At 31.5% G+C, this 22,556-nt stretch overlaps 1 protein-coding gene across 1 annotated transcript in view; it reads left to right on the top strand.

The window, feature by feature from the left end:
• The window catches only part of ash1 (histone-lysine N-methyltransferase ash1), a 229,911-nt gene that overhangs the window by 4,609 nt on the left and 202,746 nt on the right, over positions 1–22,556 (top strand). The window contains exons 3-7 of the mRNA XM_075354323.1: positions 5,559–5,703; positions 10,112–10,222; positions 15,892–16,059; positions 18,266–18,451; positions 21,599–22,447. Coding sequence (XP_075210438.1) covers positions 5,587–5,703; positions 10,112–10,222; positions 15,892–16,059; positions 18,266–18,451; positions 21,599–22,447 — 1,431 coding nt within the window. The 5' untranslated portion in view covers positions 5,559–5,586. The remainder of the gene's footprint in view (positions 1–5,558; positions 5,704–10,111; positions 10,223–15,891; positions 16,060–18,265; positions 18,452–21,598; positions 22,448–22,556) is intronic.

The following is a 22,556-nucleotide window of genomic DNA, read 5'->3' as shown; positions in this document are numbered from 1 at the left end:
GATTACCTGATAATGAGAACTGAGATATTCTTCAGTCCCATCTTAATTAGAGCAGAAAATAAATGTTATATTTGTAATATTGTCTGCAATAATTGTACATTTCAGAATTGTAACAATTTAATTGTTCACTGTCCTTTGAAGGCTTGCTTTAGTCACAGTCCTTTTTACAGTTCCATCAATACCATCACATGGTCTTTTTCCATGGAACGAGGCAAACAAATGCCATTCAGCTGCCATTTCTAAGTCTTCTTGATGGTAGCACAAATTTATGAAATTTTTTTGTTTTTATATTGGGCTGAGAAGCCATCAGAAAAATAAAAAAATTGTTTAACTTGTGGTAACAGTGTTTTTACTTTATTTATAACTTGCTTTTGGAAAGGAAGAACAATATAGTCCTGTGTCTCAAGTACTCAATATTCACACAGTAGCTTTGGCTTTGTAATTTTCCTTCTTTTTTAAAATATATGAGAAAGGGATGTACTGTGGCATAAGTTTATGACCAGTGATGTGACTAGATTTCATCTTGCATCATAAAAGTAAAAATTGGAGAGAAGTCTCCCATTACAATACATTCACCCTCCAACAAGTTTTCCTTTTTAATGTTGAGGAAATTAACTTGTTTCTTTGCAACAAAATGATGCCTTTCTAGTTTATTTAGATTTTCAGTAAGTTTATCTAAGTACTCTTTAAATGGAAGAATTTGAGTAGTTAGTTTACAACGGTCAACAGAAACCCAGTGTTTGAAGATAATTTCAAAATCATCCCAGCTCTCTTGCAGTAATCTTAGCACTTCATTAGTACCTGGACATTTTTCACAATGTGACAGAAGGATGTTTCATTTTCTACCACACTGTGGCTGAAAGGAGAATTTTACAATCAAATTTCATTTTTAGAACAAATAACATGAGTTTTACATTCTTGTGGGTGACACACACATGAACAGAGTGAGTACCAGAACTATACCGAAAATTTTTAATAAACCAATTTTTAAATTATGTTTTTCTTTGAAGGCTGTGTACAATTCTTTTAAGTTATATAAGATAAGCCTTTTTTGAATATTAATTCTCTTCCTGTCAGCTTGTCTTTCGGAGACACAATCCTTCTTGCCTGGCATCATTCGGCTGTGCTCATCATTCTGGTAAAAATCTTGGCCACATTTATTAATAACATTTTCATCAATTACGTGACTGTTTCTTTTTGCTGATTTGTGGCAAAATTCCACTTTTGTTTACTAAATATTTGGATTGATGGAATCAATACTGACTAACACTAAACTCATTTTGAATTTGTTGAATGCTTCAACTGCTTGATAATAAACGTAAAATAATTTGTTCCTGGGTTGATGTAACTTGTTTTCATTTTAGCTTTTATTTTAATGATTAATTCTTCGTACTCCGTACCTAAATCAGTATAGTTTTGTGGTACCAAACTGATTTCTTCTGTAGAAATGTTTAAATCAAAGGAATCGTTTAATTTACTGGTAATTGACTTTGCTATTTTTGTAACTTTATTTTTTAAAATTGGTTCCTTTGCGCTGCTTGATAACTTTTGAACCTTAAAGGGAGACTCAACAATAATATACATTGAGGCTCAAATATATCTTGACATTCCGGTCGCTTTCTGTGTCATCTTGTGGTTTTTGTATTTGTTTTAAGCATTTTGTACATAGTACTCTGCCTGGAATTAATATTAAATTAAGATTGCTTGTTGAAAGTTTGAAAGATATTTCTTGAAGAGATTTCTTAACCGGTTTAGTGTGACAGTTTTGGTTTTATGAAAAGTACTGATATTTTTTGTTTCAGTACATCCACTTCTTAAAGATATCAATGTTATTTGCTGTTCAGTAAACTCTAAAATATTGTGCAATACTGAAGATCTATTGTAAGTCAATTTGTGACATACCGTCTCAGTGTGAATGCCAATTGGACACTCCATAATCCATTTTTATAAAATGCACGGGTTCTTACAATAACGATACAGTTAATATGAATTGTAAAACTACCAATTGCACCTGACCTTGTCTTATCCCAGTCTCTCTACAGCTAAAATAAAAATTTCTCTAATTATTAAATTAAAAATAAAACAGAAGTTCACTGTTAATTAATTTACTTTATAAACAAGTGTATATTACGTAACCACAATATTAACATTACTAACAATACAACGTATCACATTCAAATCAAAACAGTAATTGAGCCTTCTCTAATGGTTACATTCAGGGTTACGCAAACATTCATGCCCATGCATGTCAAAATTCACTTGTGTTTAAACATAAGTTTGTGTGTATGATTCAAATTTTAGGTAACAACCTCTCTAGAATGTAAGCTATTTCATTATAAACATATCAAAATATTTTGTATAGTTGACCTACATTATTATCTGAAAAAATACATGCTGTGAATTTTTTAGATACATTGTTTATGGTTGGAAGGAACAGTGTTTTTAGTGGTTTTGATGGCTTCATTACTCATCAACCGCTTTTGAGTAACAAAATAAATTTTATATGGTTTTAACGTACATAAAAAGTAGTTACAGCTGTAAAAAACTCAGATTTTGCCGTATGTCCCACATGTGGTTTTGACCCCAAAAATGACACATTTTCAAAATCTTACAATTTGGTAGTCATTTTTTTTTAATGAAAGACACTCAGTAATAGTCCAATTTTTTTAGGTACTCGTAGTACCTAAGAGTTAAAAGGTAAAACAGGCCTGTTACCCAAGTGCTTCATTATTTATTTTGGGCCCAAAATTTGAAAAAACCAATTTGTAAATGTAACTTCAGTAAACATTACAAGATTTGGTTATGTGACAAAATGGATTTTGAGTACACTAAGGTAAGTTCCATCTTTACTCTTTCCAAAAAGCCCATTTTGACCTTTGTGATGTAAAATAAGAATGCTACAGCTCATGGAAAATGGTTGTTTTTATTTCTTGGCAAGTTAGAAAATAGTCTGTTACTCAAGAAAATTTTTTTTAAATATAAAAGAAATATTTTTTGGCCACTACAAGGTTGGTAGTTATATACAAAATATCATCCAAATCAAAAATAGTGGTGCAATAAAGTTTTTGAAAATTTGTTGAATTAAAATGGAATACCCTTTTGGGGAATTAAAATGGGGATTCTTTGGGATTTATGCTAGAATATTACATGATGGTGGGAATTCATTTTTTCTTTTCTAGGTGTTTCCCACTTTTTTAAAATTTTATCATTAGAAGTATAATAATTAATAAATTATTTTTTGCAGATATAATATTAGATAGGTATCATAAGTCACAGAAGTGACTTACTTTCATGTAAAAATCAATTTACTTTTGTGTAGTCTTTGTATGACATTTATATCATAGTCTTTGTGTGCATAAGTTTTTACAAACTCTACCTTCCGATGAAAGATTTTATTTTATTTTTGTGGTATCCTTTTTTTTTAAAGGTTTTCTGTTGTGTAAAAAGAGAAGAGGTCTGAAAGGATACATTTCCTTCTCAGAACAACTCAGGCATTCAAGGTTCTCAGGTTGTGAAGTCTTGAGCATAAGATGGTCTTTAGTCCAGAGAAGACCACTATTATGTTTCTGAAAGGTTGGTTAGTTGAGACTTGTCATGCACGAGTATAAATGGGCAGTCTTCCCATTAGGTATATAACCCATTCAGAAGTATCTGTGTGTATTCCTTGATGAGAGTCTTCGATTCAAAGAGTACTTCCAGTTTGTCGCAAAGAAGGCAGTTGATGCTTTCTTTGGTGTTTTAGAGTCATCCATCCCAATTGGGGGTTGAATTTTCGTATCATGTGAATTCTTTACAAAGGTGTCTGTGACGCCAAAATGTTGTTTGCTGCATTCATCTGATCTCATCGTATGCAATTTAAGAGTTATAGGCACATTCTACTATGAGCTCAGCGTCTTCTGTTAACTGTTATCAGAGGTTACAGAACTGTCTCACAAGAGGCAGTCTGTTATCGTCGGTACGAAACCAATAGTTATCCTTGGTACAGAACACAGCAAGCATTAGATTTCCAAGAAGGATGGTCTTCTTATCCCAGGGCATACACATGAAATTGAAGACCAAGGTTTTGAATCATGGCAAGTTAGGTGGAATGAATCTTCTATTGGTCAATATATGCATGGTATTTTCCCAGATGTTACAGGCTTGCGAGCAATTAGGTGGGTTTCCTCCAGTCAGTATATTACAATTTCTGTCAGGACATGGCGCTTTTAAGGAGAGATTGGCTAGGTTTGGTTGACTTTAGTCTCTGACATTGTAGGGTTGATGACACTGTAGACCATTCCTCTTTGTTTGTCCCTGGTACGAGGCTGAACATGTCAGAATAGTTAGAGAACTTGAGAGAGTAAACTCCTTTCTGGATCTGCAGTTTAATTGGAAAACCTGCAGGGAATGGTTAATAGTGGCTGGGTTTCTCTGTTTTCTCGCTGTGAAAAGATCAGCTGAGGGGGTCTGATTAGAGTATTACCGTGGGTGGCTAGGGTTCCGCCTGGACATTTGATTGGCTGAAGGTAGGCGAATTGATGACATCAAGCCTTAGTTAGTTATTTGAACATGTTAAAGCAATGTTAGCAGCATCATTGGTGGGGTGGTGTCTGCACTACTGAGGGGTGTGGTAGTCCATGCTGCTGAGAGGTGCGGGCACTGCCTTGCTGAGGGTGGGCTGATTTGAATGCGATGAAGAGTAAATGTCATGTGGGACTCTGTGATGGAGCTGAGTGAGTGCAAGAGGTCTGTCCTCGACTCTCTGGTAGTCTAGATTGCAGTCTATTTAGTTGCAATTAAAGTGTTTAGAGTTTTTCACGTTGATCATTTGTGATCAAATTAAGGGAACTTAGTCTAAATTACCATTTTTGCGATCAACACATTGTTTGTGGTCTGCTTTAGTGCTGAATAAACTCATTGAATTACCGAAGTATGAGACATTTATAGTCACTTATAGTTAGATTAAAGTATTGGACTAGGTTGTGGGGTTCGTGCTTCTGCAAACTTAGTTAATTCAAAGGACAATGATGTAGGACAGAAGATAGAAGATGTCTGAAAGAAGTCTGCAGTGAAGGCAAAGGCTGAGCTAAAATTCACTGATGTAAATGTCTATCAAGGCATTTACATTGGTGGCATCCCAACTGAGGCCTGGCTGATGACGGGGAGATGTAATCAGTTAGACGGTCAAAAGACGTTCTCTGTTAAAGCCCATCAGGGCTGGGAACAGGGAGGGTGGTATGGCGACACTAATTGTCGCCAGGTGGGTGTCTTTTCCTATGGGTATTGGGGTGTAGCTGTAGTTTTCCAGTTCAAACTTGCAGCATCATATTCTAGTAAACATAACCTCATATGGCCCTCATATTTTGTTGAGGGCCATATTGACTATCAATCTCGGCTAGTGCTAATTACAGTTGTATCATTCAGGGAATTCATAATCTACTTCTAAGTAATTATCTGCCTGTTGCTAACTTCTACTGTTTTTCTGAAAGAGTCGCTACCTCCCTCACTAGTTGTGTAGGATTGTGTACGAGCAGATGTTTTTAAAAAATAGATTTTTTTTAACAGACTTTTTATTATAGGAATATGAGAGTTGACACATGAAGCTGCATGGAGTTATACACCATGCCACAGCTCAAGGGCTCACCAGCATATTCTGAGCATGTACCTTTTATTGAAGGTGGTGATGTTTCAAACCAGAGTTTATCAAGGGCTGATGTGACAAAAGTAAGTTTGAATTATTTTTTTTGGTATGATTCTTTTAATAGATTATGGATTTTAGCTGAAAATAAAATATCTTCAAGAGATAACACAGGTCAAAAAAAGCAAAAGAAATTATTCATAACCTCCATTATAAAAAAAATATGAGAATATATTTTGAAAGTGCATGTTACATAAGAATTACAATTCATTTTTGTAATTGTTGCCAAGTCATGTGTGATATGCTCTAAAAATTTTATTCCCTACTTATTTTAATTTTTATAAAAAAAACTTATGTTAAGGTTATATAAAAAGTTGGAACAACTGTAAGTACAGTGAAAAATATCATATTAGGATGACATGGAGTTAAAGGAAGCCTAAAAAATGGATAGTAAATAAAACCAAAATTGAAGGTACAGTCAGGAAAATTAATACTAGAATAACGCAGATTGGTAGATATGGTATGCTTTTTTTGTCTGTGTTATCTGTTTTTACGGTTTTTCCATCTAATAGTAGCTTCCATGTCTCCATGTTAATCTGTGTTATTTTTTTCCTCAGAACCAGTGATGGAACTGAGAAAATACTACTGATAAAGCAACCTGCTGATGTGATGTATTAACCCAGTTCTGAATCTAGAACTATGTATGATAAGCGTTTTTATTTTACTTATAAATTTAACTCTCTTTTCAAATTATCAAATTTTCTGACTATATTTTTAAAAATTACGTAGCAAAATGAATAAACAGAAGTTTAAATGAAATGGGTTATCTTAACAAGCTGTGTACCAGTTATGTATGATCCTTTATTAGCATTTACACAGGTGTTCCCTCAACTTCCCTTTTGACCGATAGGTATATTTTTTCTCTCCTATTCATTTATTTTGTAATGTTATACTGAGTAATTCTAAAGATTAAATTTTGACAGTAGAGTGATTGATTGGTACTACATCATTTGAATTTAAAATTTATAACTAGCTGTCAGTGACAGATAGAAAGCTTACAAGAAGAGCCGAAAGCTTACAAGATATGGGCTTCCAGTAATGCACCGCTGGAAACACAAATACTATAAAATGGGGACAAAGCATGAAAATTACATGCAATAAAGAAAAAAATACCGAAGTCAGCTGGTTAGTTTGAACCTGACTTCCTGCAAATTAGCAAAATTTTTTTGGAACAAAACCCAAGAAATTCACTTAGCTAACAGTATAAGTGTTGATAAATATTGCTGCACTGATGTTTTTTGTTCTAGGTATACAATTGTTGGTGGTATGAGAAATGTACAGGAATTAATTAAAATCTTTGATGATTTCAAAGTATGGGTGTGCAGGTTATGTGTTAATGATGTTGATAATTTATATAAAGAATTATTCATAATTAAAAAAGTGGGATTGATGTTTTTAAACATATGTACAAATCTCTGATTATTTTTTATCAGTGAATGAAGTGTTGTTTAAAAGAGCTGGTCTTGAAAAAAATGATTAAACATTATGAATAAATTTAATCTAACTTTTAATGACGCCAATCACAATATTGAGAGTTGTAACTGTTTCTGGGGATGCCTTCTTATAACCTGATGAATTCATTTAAGTACTAAAAGTAGAACTTTTAAATTGATTACAGTTTTAAGTTCTTTATTTAATGTAGGCAGTTCATTTTGTTTCGTGTGATACTCATTAACTGTCCTTCTTATAATGCCTTGATCAAAACTTTCCAATCCACTAATTGGATTTGAATTTTATTTATATTTTTTTGGTGTGTTGATTGAGCACTACTGGGATTTAGATTTAAGAAGTTCTGGTTTTCTTTTGTGAGTTTTTGAAGTCGTGATCTTGAAATCTCAAGCTGCAGTGGTTCTTCACATTTTTGAATGCATATTAAATGTTTGTTGTCTTTAATTTTCCTAACTTTATAGCTACTTTCTTCGTAAAATTGTATACATTATTAACTATTTCACAAGCTTGACTACGGAGACTGTGGACTACTATATCTTATTCTTATCTGTGGATTAAATTCTGCCATTGGAAAAACAAATTCACTAACAAAAAACACAAAAAAACATATTACACCCAAAATATTAATGCGCCACAGAATACGGAAGGTAACTACTATTCATACTGGGACACGCCAAGAATTGAATTAAATCAGTGTATTGAAAATGAAAAGTAAACATTAATATTTAATGTTAGTCAGCAAAGGAAAAAAAATTACGTAACTATTCTATGATAAAGTATAAAATGACTAAGCTGTTAATTACAATTATATTATAATTTGTAGGGTATAGGCCTATTTAATGATAGTGTTTATTACTACAAATATCATCAACAATAGTAACATCCATTATAACAAGTGCATATAATTATGTAACTCAAAGGAAATATTTGTAACCTTTATTCATATAAAGTGGTCATTCATTTTATAATTCACTTGATGGAGGTAGTGTAATAATAATCTAGTAATACAAGTATAAACTGTTTGTTTTTATACTGTATACAGTAAGAAATATTTATAAGTATGCTAAGTATTTTTAAAGACATTAATGTCTGAAATTAAACAAAATAATAAACTTTAATTGTGGAAAGAATTTTTGCTTTTTATGGAAGTAGTTATACTTTTTTGTAGAATACTCTGTTTCTGAATGAGCCTAATGTTACGAGAAAAGAGTGATATTGCCCAGCACAGCGACTGTCTTCCTCGTGGAAACAAGCTTTTAGTTTCATTATACGCATTATATTGTTATTTGAAGTAGGAACCTAGTAAGTCAAGTCCATTTTATGTTCTTGTGATACAGTTTTTCCAAATATTACCTTTCTTTTATTTTACAATCTATTTAACTATTATTTTCTTGAAAAAAAAAATGTATATATAACAATTAATTAAAATTAGAAAATTAATATTACTATTGCACTTAATTCAGTAGTGAATTTTGTAAAAAATAAATGTAATTAAATTTCCTTTAATTTTTTTTGTAATTCGTATATGAAATGATTACAAAAACTCTAGTAAGATATTTCTATTTCAACAGATTTAAAGTATTTTATAGCTGTAAAGGTTCACCAAATTTTATTGTAAGTATGGTGTGTTGTGTGATTAGCCAAATCTGGGTAAAACAGACAAGTCAAATTTTGAGTTGACAAAAAAAATCACCTTTATATATTATAGAACTTCTTTAAAAATAAACATCAATAATACCGTTAAATGATAAATGAATTTAAAAAATCCAATTCATAGTTAATTTTTCAAGCATTATAGATATTTTCAGTGTGGTAATTCCTAAATATTGAAAGTTATATGTATTAAAAAATGCATGAAATTAATTATTAACTTAAAGATGTTAAAAAATTGTAAGTTTAATTAATCAGTTTGCTTAAAAAGTTCTTCCAGTTCATTGTGGATACTGATGTTCTTTGGTCGCAGGGTTTCAGTTAACCACACATCTCAGGAATGGTCGACCTGCGACTGTACAAGACTACATATCATCTTCACTTATCCTCTGAATACCTTATGTTGGTTCTGGAGGCTAAACAGAAAAAGAGAGTACATAGTGGGTTTTGTGCAGTATATACATTTTTTCATAAAAAATGCATTTAATAAATGAATGCTTGATTTTTTTTTCTTAAAAAAGTTGTAAAACAAAATATCTTAACTGTAAATTGTTTCTCTTGATTAGATCAGAGTCTTATCTTTAAGGAAAGTAGACATTTAAGTGACATGGACAGTATAAAAAAAAATTCTTATGTGTAGAACGCACAAAATGAACATTTTTGAATCAGTTTACACAAATAAAGTAAAAATTTAAAAAATCTATTTTTCCCATATTTTTTTTACTATAATATTCAATACTTAGATTTTTATCAGCATTTTTCAGTGGAGAAGAGTGCCTATCATATTTTAACCTTGTAAGCAAAGAATATGATCAGTGTGTTAATTTTTGCATGTATTAAATTTTATACACTTTTATGTATTAAACCTTGTATACTTCTATTTGCACATAGTAGTAATTATTGGCTATAATAAGTATTATGCATTTATTTTTAAATTAGACCCTGTAAAATACTGTTTCTTCATAATTTTATGGCCAGATAGTTGAAATGACTCATTTAATTTTTCTGCAATTCATCTAAAAAATAAATTACAAGAATTAGATCAATAGTTTCATTGCTTTGTTGGAATTCCAATATAATCATCTAATCTCTTGGATGCTGCTATGAATTTTCTTTGCAATAGTTAGTTTGCAATAGTTTCAAGAATCATGCTATTTCCCAGCAAAGATATTATAATATTTTCTTTAATTATTGCTATTGCTATGTCTTGAAGTGAATTATATGTAAGTTACACATTTACTCCTACTGTTATGTGTTTAAAATAGTTCAAATTTATCAATCTTAAGTAATTTATATTTGAGATGTACATTATTTAGTGTTTTTTCTGTGTTGTAGTACGGCAGTGATATATTATCCAGTTCAGCTTGGAGTGCAGTTATTCATCATCCTGCTGAGGATTCTGAACCAGATGAGTTGCCATCTACTGTTGACATGGATGCTATCAAAGTAATCCTATCAGTTTACAGTTTTTATATTGTAGTATACAGGAGTGGTGTGTGCATGTGTTTTTTTTATTGAGGTAGAAATAACATAATTGGCCATTACCCATAAACTGATAAAAAAAAGAAAAAAGCTTTCTTAGTTGTTTTAAAAACTGCCTACTTCATTTTCAGCATTGACAAGATATATGATACCATTATTTCAAGTAAATATTTTTTTGCAAATGCATTTGTACCCATTTTCTGAAAACAACTGATTAAGGAATAACTGAACAACTTATTGTAATATCTTGAATTAATATGATTTTTTTGAATATTATATTGTAGGATGGAACTAATATATATATATATATTTACGAGTTATATTCTACTAAAGTTTTACATTACTCATAAAATTCCTAAAAATTGAATTGAAAGAAATTTTTCAAATCGATCTAATATTCACTGTTACTCAGAAGCTATTTCTTGTAAGTTGAAGGTGGTTTCAGAGCAGCAAAACTGTTCTCTCTGTTAACACATTCACTGCCATGCACATTGTTGGGCATCTCATTTCCCTGTGCCAGCCATTTTTGCCAGTTTAATGTATTTTTACAACAATATCTTAAATTCTAAATATCTCTAAAAGTACTTAACAGAATTGAATAAAATTTTCTAGTTACCTTTAATAATGCTTCAGGGTGTGATATCTGGTAAAACAATCTCCTGGGTGCAGAAGGATATTGCAAGAAATGCAGAGAAAGTTAGTTGAGCTGCGAATTTTCTTTGATTTGCAGACCTTGCAGTCTCTAGAGGGTCTTTCCTTCTTCTTTGTAGCTGGGATATGGATAAGTTTATGTTTTTTCATCTGTCCATCTAGTCTGTGTACAGGATCAATCTTGGGGGCTCTTACTGGCAAGCTGGGATGATGACTAGATCCAGAGAACTTGGATCTGTAGCATTATCTTCTGTAGGTGTTTGGGTTTCAAGAATTTCCTTTATAATTTGTTGCATGTAATTCAGAAGTTTTGAATTGGGGTTCTGAAGCTTATACAATGCATGTGAATTGCAAAGAGCAGCCAAGAGGAAATACATGAATACTTTCTTCGTCCATTTATCAGTTTTTTAAGGGGTAGTACAAAAGGTGCTGATCAGCAGTATCTACTCCATGCATGAACTTATAATCAGCCACACATTCTGGTTTGAAAATATTTTTCCTGGGATCTCTTTTGCTTTGAACTTCTACCATCTGTGCTGAATGAATGTTGGACACCATATTTACTACACGTTTCTCTCACCAAGACTGCAGAAGGATTTTATCTTTACGCTTGAAGGTCATTTCACCTTTCTAGAGTGCCAGCAACAGAGAGCATTTTTTTTAGGATTGCGACGATTTTTCCTCATGGTCCCCACAATACCAAAACCCCTCCTTTCCAGCATTTGAGTTTGACGCTGTTATAAAAATTGTCTATGTAGACAATATGACCTAAGCCTGGGAATGGTGCCAGCAAGTTCATAACAGTATCTACAAGTCGTCCACAATACACTTCTAAATTACAAATGTATCCAGTTATACTGTCACATACCATTCTCAACATGATCCCGTATTTTATTATTTTGCCTGGATTGGAAATTCTAAAACCGAGTCTACCTCTCCACGCGAGCATACCTTCATCTAAAGCAATCCTCTGACTTGGTACGTAAGCTGACTTGAAACAGGTGCAGAAAAAATCCAGTATGGGCCTTACTTTATACAGCCTATCATTGACATCCCTATTTTCATTATTATTGAAATGAAAAAATTTTTGAATTAGGCTAAATCTGTTACGGGACATTGTATTATTGAAGTGGCAAAAATATCTGAGGAACTCCAGTACATTTCGAGAGTAGGTTTCTTTATAATGCCTGTAAGCATCCAAAGGCCTAAAAATTTCCTCATCTCTTCATTTGTCACAGGTTTCCAGGCATCAAACCTGCAGTGTTGGGTGAAAGGTCTAGGCACAGATGACAAAAATTGTTCTGCATACAGATTGGTTTCAGTTACAAAAAATGACAAAAAGGCTGGTGTGAAAAACATAGTAAAATACTGAAAACAGTCTTTAGGATTTGCTGGAATGTTTGTTATGCCTGGCTGTCTACTATATACTGGTTCGTTTCCGGGTATATCAGTATCGCTCCATTCATCAGAGTCAATTTTAGGAATATTTTGATTAGTTGCAAGGCCTACCTGAATTATCTTGTTGAACTGAAGGAGCAAAATTACTCACGTTATTTTCCGTTACTATATCATCATCATTATCTGATTCATTATCACTTTGTTCATTCATCATTATATCTTCATCACCAGAATCTTCGTCTGCAAATATCTCATCTAAAACTTGCTCAATTTGTTGTGAATCTAAACCTTTACTATGATTATACTTCGCAGAGGACGCCATTTTCATAGCTTGTAAATAACAGATAAAAGTTCGATTATAATAGCAAGAAAAAATTAAACTATCGAACAATTATCTAAAAAACCCGCATAAATCGATAAGTTAAACCTTTATGTATCGATAGCCAAAGCTTCACGTATGTTGACTGCCAACAGTAGTAAGCAAAAACGTTTATATGAAGCAGTATCCTAAAATGTCTAATGACGTGTTTGGCGTTGGTGACCTGAAAAAAATGAAACGTCGATCGGCATGTTTGGCGGTGAATGTGTTAAGAGAAGCTGAAAATATTGGCTGTCCCTTGCATTATGTGTGGGTAATAAATAGGTGAAATATCACCATAAAATAATTCTCAAAGTTGTATTATTATTTTTTTCCTAATGTGTTTATGGCAATCTGTTCAACTAGTGAACAATAAGCAACCCCCCCTCAGCCCAGTGAGAAGAGGATGATATCTATCAAATGCAAATGAGATGAAGTCTTGTACTAACTCAGGCCAACCATTCTTGAGGTGTGTGGTTAATTGAACCCCCACCGCCAAAGTACACCAGTATCCACTATCCAGTATTAAGTTATATTATAGCAAGTCTTTTTCTGTTAAATGTGCTGATTGTAAAATTTCTCCTCTAAGGTAAGTGGTGTGAGAAATAGCAACAATAGACTGCTAAAAAAAATCAGCCTTTCAAAGTGTACCAGCTTGTTTTTGTTTGCTCAAGACTGAAAGAATGTATAATTAGACCCTTGGGATATAAGGACATTTTTTGAAGTGGGTGGAGTTTAAATTAACCATTTGAAAAATTTATACAACAGGATGTAAAATTGTTGTAATTTATGGAATAAAATAATTAGATAAACCAAGATGAAAAGGAAATGTTGAGGTTAACATCAGTGATGTATGTACAATAAAGAAAGTGACAATAGAAGAAATTCTGTGGGAAGTGTTCTTAATAAAGAAATGACAGAATGTTTGTGCAAAGGATAATTTTTACTAATGATAGGATGATGTTGCTAGAATAAAAATGAATCTACATATTTGCTTTTAATACTTCAATATTAATATTGAAGTATTAAAAGCAAATATGTAGATTTGTATATCTGTTAGCCAATATGAGGATGACCGTTGAAGTATTGTTTTATCTTATGTGCCTTTATGATGCTAATATTACCAAGTTGAGATATTTTTATAGATCTTGTTATACTCTAACAACTAACATTCTAACTCAACACTTTATTCTAGCAACTTGTTATACTCTCTGTTTTTTCATTATATAAGTAACTAATTCACTATCATATGGAAGGGTATCATGCTATAAAGTTCCATTAAAATTTAGGCGGGGCTCTATACTATCCATCTGACATTTATGTTACTTGTACTGAATATGTTATAACATCTAATACAAGTATTAAGAATGTTCAGCCTTAAAACCATTTTGATCCCTAATTTCAATGAAGTTCTTATTTGACAATTCAATATCTTCCTTTAAAAGTAAAACTTAAAACAAGAGCTTATAGAAATATCTTATTTAAATAACAGCTACACTTTGGAACTTAAACTAAGAAATATAGTTAACGCAGTGATGTAATGAAATAATTACATCAGCCCTCAAGTAATCTTGAGGCTTTCATTTTCCAAGAATCTTGTGTATAATTTTTTACTCCTCCACTTACAAGAAACTTATTTTCCCCCCCAAAATTATAGTATTATTGTCATCTAATATTTCTAATCATTATATGAAATGTGGTTTAAGCATGCGTGTATACATATATGCCAATATTGATTCTACAAGAATGCATGCAAGTGTAAGGATTACTGGTATAGTACAGGGTGGTGTACAATAAGTTGGCACATTTGAATTTCGGATTACATATTTAATTTTAATACGATTACAACTTTACATACCAAGTAAAGTGTTCATGGAAAGTTCTTTTACTGCATGACAAGTTTAATATGGCCACCGTTATACCTAACAACCTCTTCAAGGTAGGTGTGTATGTTTCTGATGACTCTGTTACACAAGTCCTCTTGAATCACTTTACACAACTGAACTATCCGTGCATGCATTACCATAAATTTTTCAGGTCTTAATGGGAAAAGTTTCTCTTTTAAATATCCCCATAAAAAAATCACTAGGCTTTAAATCTGGGCTCAAAGTTGGTCAAAAAAGAAACTCTATTGCGATGGTCTGGATAGGATTTGAAATTACGCAACTACCAAAAACAATTTAAAAAATCAGTAACACTAATGTTGGGTAGAATTTAAAAAATCCAGCCCAACATTATTGGTATGAGGGATTGCACAATGTTGCATAAACCATTGAGTACCTATGGGCGACACAGTTGCAAGCAGTTTGGGTAGATAATCATTTCCTAACTTATCCAAATAGTGTTGAGAATTAACTGTATTGTCAAAAAACATTGGCCCTATCAATCTGTGAGTGGATAAAGTTGCCCAAACAGTTACTTTAGGCCCATGTTGTTTTTCATGCACAATTTGTGGTGCTGCTGTTGTCCAAAAGTGGACTTTTGTTTCTTAACAGTCCAATCAATATGAAAATAGGCCTCGTCAGAAAACCAAGTGTTGAACAAAACATCATCTTTCCCTTCTGATCACTATGCAAACTTCAATCTCTTTTGTTTGTAAGGTTGTGTTAACTTATGCAGGATAGTCAGTTTGTATGGTAACACCTTGAGATCACTGTGTAACATTCTTTGACTGTATGACAAGATATTCCCATTTCTCCTGAAGCTTGCCATGTAAACTTTCCCGCACTACATTGCATGACAGCTTGAAGTGCATCAGCATTTTCTGGAGAACGAACAGGAGCTGCTTTAGGTAGTTTCTCTTCTGTAAATGGTACCTTCTTCCTCAAATTTACAGTATAAACAGAAAATGGTGTTTCTTGCTGGAGTCAGAGTGTTAAAATGAGCTTGAAATTGTCATTCAGTCACTAAAACTTTCTGATTCAGCATAAAGAAGCACAACTTTAGTGTGCTGAGAATTAGACAAACATACATGATCAGTCATAATTCAACAATAACTGTTGTGTTGTGGAATTGCAACCAAGTACAAAGACTAGGTGACATCTACTGGTATTTCCAAGAAATTGGGCTTACGTATGCACAATATGAAACACCAGGTAAAATCAATTATCTATAATAGACTTTATAAATATGTCAACTTATTGGATGCTACCCTGTAGTTTTAGTAGACTACAGAGTAGTACTATATATATTTTTTTTTAGAAAATACTAAAAATCTTTGTTATAGGAACCACCTACCCCATTACCTGCTCCATGTACACCTGGTGGAGGAGCATGTGTTGACAGTAATAGCCAGAATGAACAAAGTGAGGATGATGATGATTCGGGGTCAGGATCTGACTCAGACGGTGATTCCGATTCAGAAACAGGAAATGAATCAAATACTGAAAGTGAGGTAATTGATTGATTTTTTCTTTACCGTTGATGTGATTCAAATAGGCTGTTAATATTACTCTTAATTGTGTATTATAAATTTATTGTTTTTATAAAACAAGTCTTCTTTTAGTTAAGAAGTTTTTTTGTGACTTGTTTGTCATCAACTGATTTGACTTTATTATTTATTACTTTATGTTCTTTGTTTATCATTGAACTTTAACATAATTAATAATTACATCATCTGTAATTATATTCCAGTTGTTTTCCTGTATAGTTTTACCATTGGGTACACATTCTTCTGCTGCTGAATTAACTAAACCTTATTGACTTAATGTATGTCCAGCAAAACTTAATTTGGTGTTTTATAGGATTCTGGCACAAACTCCTTTCCTATTTATCTAAAAACCTCTTCATTTTATTTTGTACTTTATTAACTCATCTAATTTTCAACATTTTCTAGTAAAACCATATTCCAAAGGACCTATGGAAGTTTTTAACTATTCTTTTCCTCTTTGGCCAAGATTTACTACCATTCTGCACAATTATGTTTTTAAATATTTGGTGCATATATGATAGTTGATAATTGTTATTGATGAATTTGTTCAGATTTCTTTTTTCCATTGAGCTCTTCTTGCTTGTACCAGTCTGGTTTTGATGTCTTATCTCCTTTTTCCCCATTCTTTGTAATTTTACTAGTTAACGAAATTCTGCAACTTCTGCTATGTTACCCTTTGTTTTCTTTTGTTATATTTTGTTATCTTTTTTCTGTTATATTCTATTACTTTTGTTTTTACACTTATTTATTTTCAAACTATATGAATAGGAATTTGTTTTTATTATATGAACTTCTTAATAATAAAGCCATGCTATTCAAAATTTCTTCTGATCCATTCTTTGTTTTAACTAAAAGAATATTCTTACATTTTTGTTTCTTCTTCTTTAATCTTAAAATTTTCTTCAATTCCTGTATTGCTTCTTTCTTGCATATGTTGAAAAGTAATTGGGTCAGGGTATATTCTTGTTTCATTCTTAATTAGAGATGGTCTTTCTTAATCTTTTATTTTAAGATTTGTTGTAATTTTGTACAGATGATAAGTAACTCTTCCTTTCTTTTTTTAAAAATGTAATGAAAAGTGAGGTCTATAAGAACATTGCCTGTTTTACACAGTGCACATTTATTGAAAAACAACATTGGAAATAAGTTTCAGTGGCTACATGAGGATGTTCAAAAATCTCAGCGAATAATGTTTATGATGTTTTGAATATAAGATTATTTTATATAAGAAATTACTTTTTGTACTTTAATTTTCACTTAGATTATTTTCATTTCAGAGTTCAGTTTGTTAAATTCAGTAAAGCATGTTCTGTTTACAATACTGTTAGACAAAACAAAATATTTCATTCAAATCCTTTTGGAACCAATCTTTTTTTTCTGTTTTAATGTTTATAACAGCTTTATTATTTTTTTTAATATTTACAAATCTGACTTACAGATTAGTGGTCTAATTCTTGCAATCTTTAATTTACTAATGAAGTTTCTGTGTGTAAGTTAGAGCATATATTAATTTTTTTTCCATTCTTTTCATTAAAAATGGAGGTATTATTTTGAAATATAGAACTACATATATAATTATATTAATTAATTATTTACTGCATACTGTGATTATATTATATTACATATATTATATGTAATTATGCTAATTTATTTTATATTATATGTTAGAGTAATGTAGTCTACGAATAATTTAATGTTATTTCTTGTTTTCAATAATTAGGGATTATTTATTTCTGCGCAAGGTGGTAAGCTATTGGATGTCTAAGTGCTAGTCTTTTCTTGATTGATTGTCTATTACCTCTACTCTCTCTATTTCTTATTATATATTTTTTCTGTTTGAAGTATATTTTTTGGAAGAATAATTTTTATACTTGGTTACTTCAGCACACCTAATTTACACATCAATTTCTCTATCAGCATACTAAGTATTCATCCTTTGGCGTATTAGACCTTAATTTTAATATACAAGATTTTCTGTGATTATCTGTTCATTAAGTATGGTATAGCTTTTTAAATAATCTGACAATTAATTTATTACTTTTACTCAAAGTAATAGATTTTACTTTGAGGTTTCTGATTATAAGTGTGATCTGGGTAGAAAGTATAGATCATTCTGCTTCAACTTTTTTTTTTTTTTGAGAACATTACTTCTTAATTAATTTTTTTCCAGGATGGCTCTCGTAGTGGCAGCTGTAGTTGGAGTGATAGTGATTCAGATTCACCTAGTAGTGGTGAAGAACATGGTGGTAGAAGAAATGTTCGTCGTAGTACCAGTTCATCTTCTCGTTCTAGTCAGCAGTCAGACTCATCACCTACTCCACAACATTTTTCAATAAGGGAGACTAATTTTGATCAGGTTTGTGCTTTCCTATTATTCTATGAACATTTGCCTGAAACGATACCGTAGTGAACAAATTAATCTGAACAAAGGGAATTTTTGTTCTGTTGTAGGGAATTTTCATTTTGTGGCAGACTGCTTACTGTTTGGTGTTTTAGGTTATGTTGTTAGTTCAGAATTAGTGATTTTTGTGCTTTTATAATTCATTATCAATTAGTTTTTGTTATAAGTTATTATAACAGAAATGGATATTAACAATGACATGGATATTAACAGTTATAGATATTATTAATGACTCAAAGACAGATTGCCAGTGAGTGTATTGTGGGATTAGGTTCTGTAAATGTAATTGTTGAAAGGTTTTGGGAAACGGGTTCCGTCTCTCCAAAGAGAGAAGGAAAATTTGGACGAAAAAAGAAAACCACGTCTACACAGGATTGACTAATAAGAAAAAGCAAAATTAATCCACAGTTATCAGCTGTTGACCTTAATAGGAACTTAAGAGCCAATGGGACTAATGTTTCTGATATGACAGTTCGTAGAAGATTGTTGGCAGTGGGAAGGATTGTTCAGAAACCTAAAAAGAAGCATTTACTGACATAGGTTATGAAGACAAAAAGAATTCAATGGGCAAAGGAACATAAAGAATGGACTATTGAGATGTGGAAAAAAGTTATTTTTTTTAGACAAGACTCACTTCTGTGTCCAAGGGCAGAAAGTAGCCTTTATTCGTAAGTCAGCAGATGAAAAGACTACTACACCAGCACACCTGCAACAAGCTTTCAAACTCTCAGCCAAAAAGATTTTTTGAGGATGTTTTACACATGAAGTGCCAGGAGCACTTATGCCTATGGATGGGATAATGAAATTGGACCAATACATTAACATATTCCAAACAAAAATAGTCAGAACACATTTTCCAACAAGACCGTGCACAATGTCACATATCAAAGTAAGCAAAGAATCTTCAAAATCCAAAAAACTTTGAGTGCTCTTGTGGCTAGGGAACACCCCCTTTACCAGAATCCCTATGCAAATTTATAGGCCATACTAAAAAGAAGACTTGGGAAAATGAATTGTAGCGCAAAAACTGACCTTATTAGTTCAGTGATACAAGTTTGATTTTGAGATGAAGAAATCAAAAATCATTGTTCTACCTTAGTTGAATCAATGCCAAAGAGGATTAATGTGATAATCAAAAATAAAGGTGAACACATAAACTATTAAATTTGAGTAAGTTTGACTACTAAACATTTTTTCTTTTAAAGGTAAAATTTTAAATTTTATGTTAAGAATACTATGTTTGGATTGATAAATCAAACAATGCCACAGTGTAAACAATGCTACAGTGGCAAACAATGCCACTGTATAATGAATTTTATTTGGCAACTAGATGGTGCACACCTTACTGTCATAACTGTTTGGGAGCGGTTGAATGACATTTCCCCCAAAGCACTAAATTGGTCGGCATGTACCTAATCACAGAGCTGTTTGCAATGGTCTACAAGGTCACCTGAACTGATCCAATGTGATTTTTTTTCCATTAGGATGTTTTAAATGATCTTATGCATGTTCTGTTCTCTGTTACCTACCGATCTACCTGATAGACATGGAATTGAAGCAACTGTTGCTTCAATTATACTTTATATACTGTTACTTCCATATACTCGTGATATGCTGGTTAAAGTATGGGAGAACTCTCCTATTGAGTGGGTATGTGCTGCATGATAGAAGTTGCTTATATTGAACACATGTAGGAAAAACTGTAAGAGTTACTCTTTCATATTATTTGTGATTTTTCACTGTAAGTCACAGTTAGATATTACACAGCTTTAAAACATGGTATACTTTTTTGTAAACCCTGTATTTCTTTTTGTAATGACTATCACATCATATAGACCAAACATTTGGAAGGTGTAGTTAAAAGATTTACAGTTCATTGACTTTTTTTTGCAATTATCTTTCTAAATCTGATTTTGTTGTTGTGTTCTGATTGTTCATATTGAGAGTGTGTTTATATATATATATATATATTATATACATACACATATACACACACATACACACACACATATATATAAATATATATATATATATATATATATATATATATATATATATATTGTTATTTTGAATTGATTACTGCCAGTAAGTTACCACTACTGTAATCCTTCATTACTTGCGATCAGAAGAATTCAACAAATTTTCTTGGAAACTTTTTTATGCTGTACTGTACTACAATGAATGTAGTTCAACAAAACAGAAACCTTAACTCTAATATTATGTCATTAGTCTAGAAGATAACTGTGCAACTATGGAGAAAGGATGCTTAATGAAGAACATGCTTAATAAACATAAATAAATCTTTGTCTGCATGGTTGGACAGGTGCTATTTGTAGGCTTCAGTATATGATTTTGTAATTAGAAGACAGAGATTTTTTCTGATTACATTGTTGGAAGACAGGTTTCAAATTGGAACAGATATTCAAAAATTTATATTAACTAAAAAAAAGAAAGAACTGAGAAAAAAATTAGAAGAGCTAGTAACATAGCTGTCAACGTTGTTTGTGGAAAAGGGTAACTACAGTGAAGTTTCAGTTACACCTTTAACTTAATATCACTGAATGAAATTTTTAGTTTTGATTGACAGTTAATTAAAATTGAGATTTTTCTAGAACATTCTTTAAATTTTAGATGTCAGTTTGATATGTTATTGGCATTGTAACATGAAAAGTGTAAAGAAAAAAAAGAAAAAAACAGACACAGGTAACAAACTTTATTAGCAAAAATGGAAAGGGGTAATAAAATAGTAGACAAATATTACTTAGCATATAAGAGTTAAAGATTTTTATTGTGTTTCAAATTAGCCACCAATTTATAAGAAAAAATTTGTTCATCTGGTGAAAAATAGAGATACATTATATACAGTATACATGGTCTCTTGTGTGTTTACATCATTATTTTTTATTTTTTCGTTATGTATGTTCTATATTGTTATTTTTTCAATTTTTGTTTTGTTCTGAAGTTCACTGCACTTGAACTGTAAGAAAGTTAGTTGTCTATCCTTTTCTTTTCATTTGCTTTAGTGATCATGGATTTGTTTAAATCTTACTTATTTTTGGTATTTCTCTGATTATCTTTTTAAAAGTTTCTATTTATTTTCAGGGTGGTTTGAAACTGAAAATATCGGCGTTGAAGTTGCCAAAATCAAAATCTTCTGTTAGAGATAAGTCAAGCAGTTCCACTGACAATGAACGTGATGATACTTCATCTGATGAAAAAGAACCTCTTGAAAAGACTAATAAAATGTCTAAAAACAGTAAGGAGAGTTTATCAAAGGATGTAGAAAAAGATAAACCTAATCACAAAGTTGAAGATAAAAGTGAAAGAGTTTTAGATAAGAAGGAAATATCTTCTGGGACGAAAGATAGGGATGAAGCTCAGAGGGAAACTAAAAGTCCAACTCCTGAGTTAGAAACAAAAATAAAAGCTGATGAAAAATCTCCTGTTAAAGAAAACTGTAATAATAATAATAATAATAATAATAATAATAATAATAATAATAATAATAATAATAAAAATAGTAGTAATAGTAGTAGTAATAATAACAACAATAATAATAATAATAATAATAATAATAATGGTAGCAGCAATAATAATAACAATAATAATAGTAATCCCAGAACAAGATTAAAAACTGATTCTAACAGTAATGATGACAAAGTTAAACCCCATTTAAAAGCAGTAGAGTTAAAAAATTTGAGGGATAATATAAGAACTTCATCAAGGCATCTTGCTAAGGTATCAAATTTAAAATCAGTTAGTGCTGAAACAAGAAGTACAAAAACATCGCCAGTCAAAAATTGTAGTGCAAATGGAATAGTGAAACAAAATAAGAGTGGTTCGAATTCAAAACAGATTGGGATAAAGAGTGCTGTACAAAGTGGACCAGCTTTGAGCAGGCTTCGTAGCTTTCGTCGAATGCAGGGACAAGAGAGTAGGAGCCCTACTAAGGTAAGATTTGCATTTGTAATTAATAGTATACATTATAATAGTATGTGGTATCATTTGTGTTAAAAGGAAGCTGTGTTGTAGGGATTTGTTATTAAGGCAAGTTAGGCAG

This window comes from Lycorma delicatula, chromosome 1, assembly GCF_047948215.1.
Source record: "Lycorma delicatula isolate Av1 chromosome 1, ASM4794821v1, whole genome shotgun sequence".
Classification (NCBI taxonomy): Eukaryota; Metazoa; Arthropoda; class Insecta; order Hemiptera; family Fulgoridae; genus Lycorma; species Lycorma delicatula.
The sequence above is the reverse complement of the archived record's forward strand: the minus strand, read 5'-3'. Positions and strand labels throughout refer to the sequence as shown.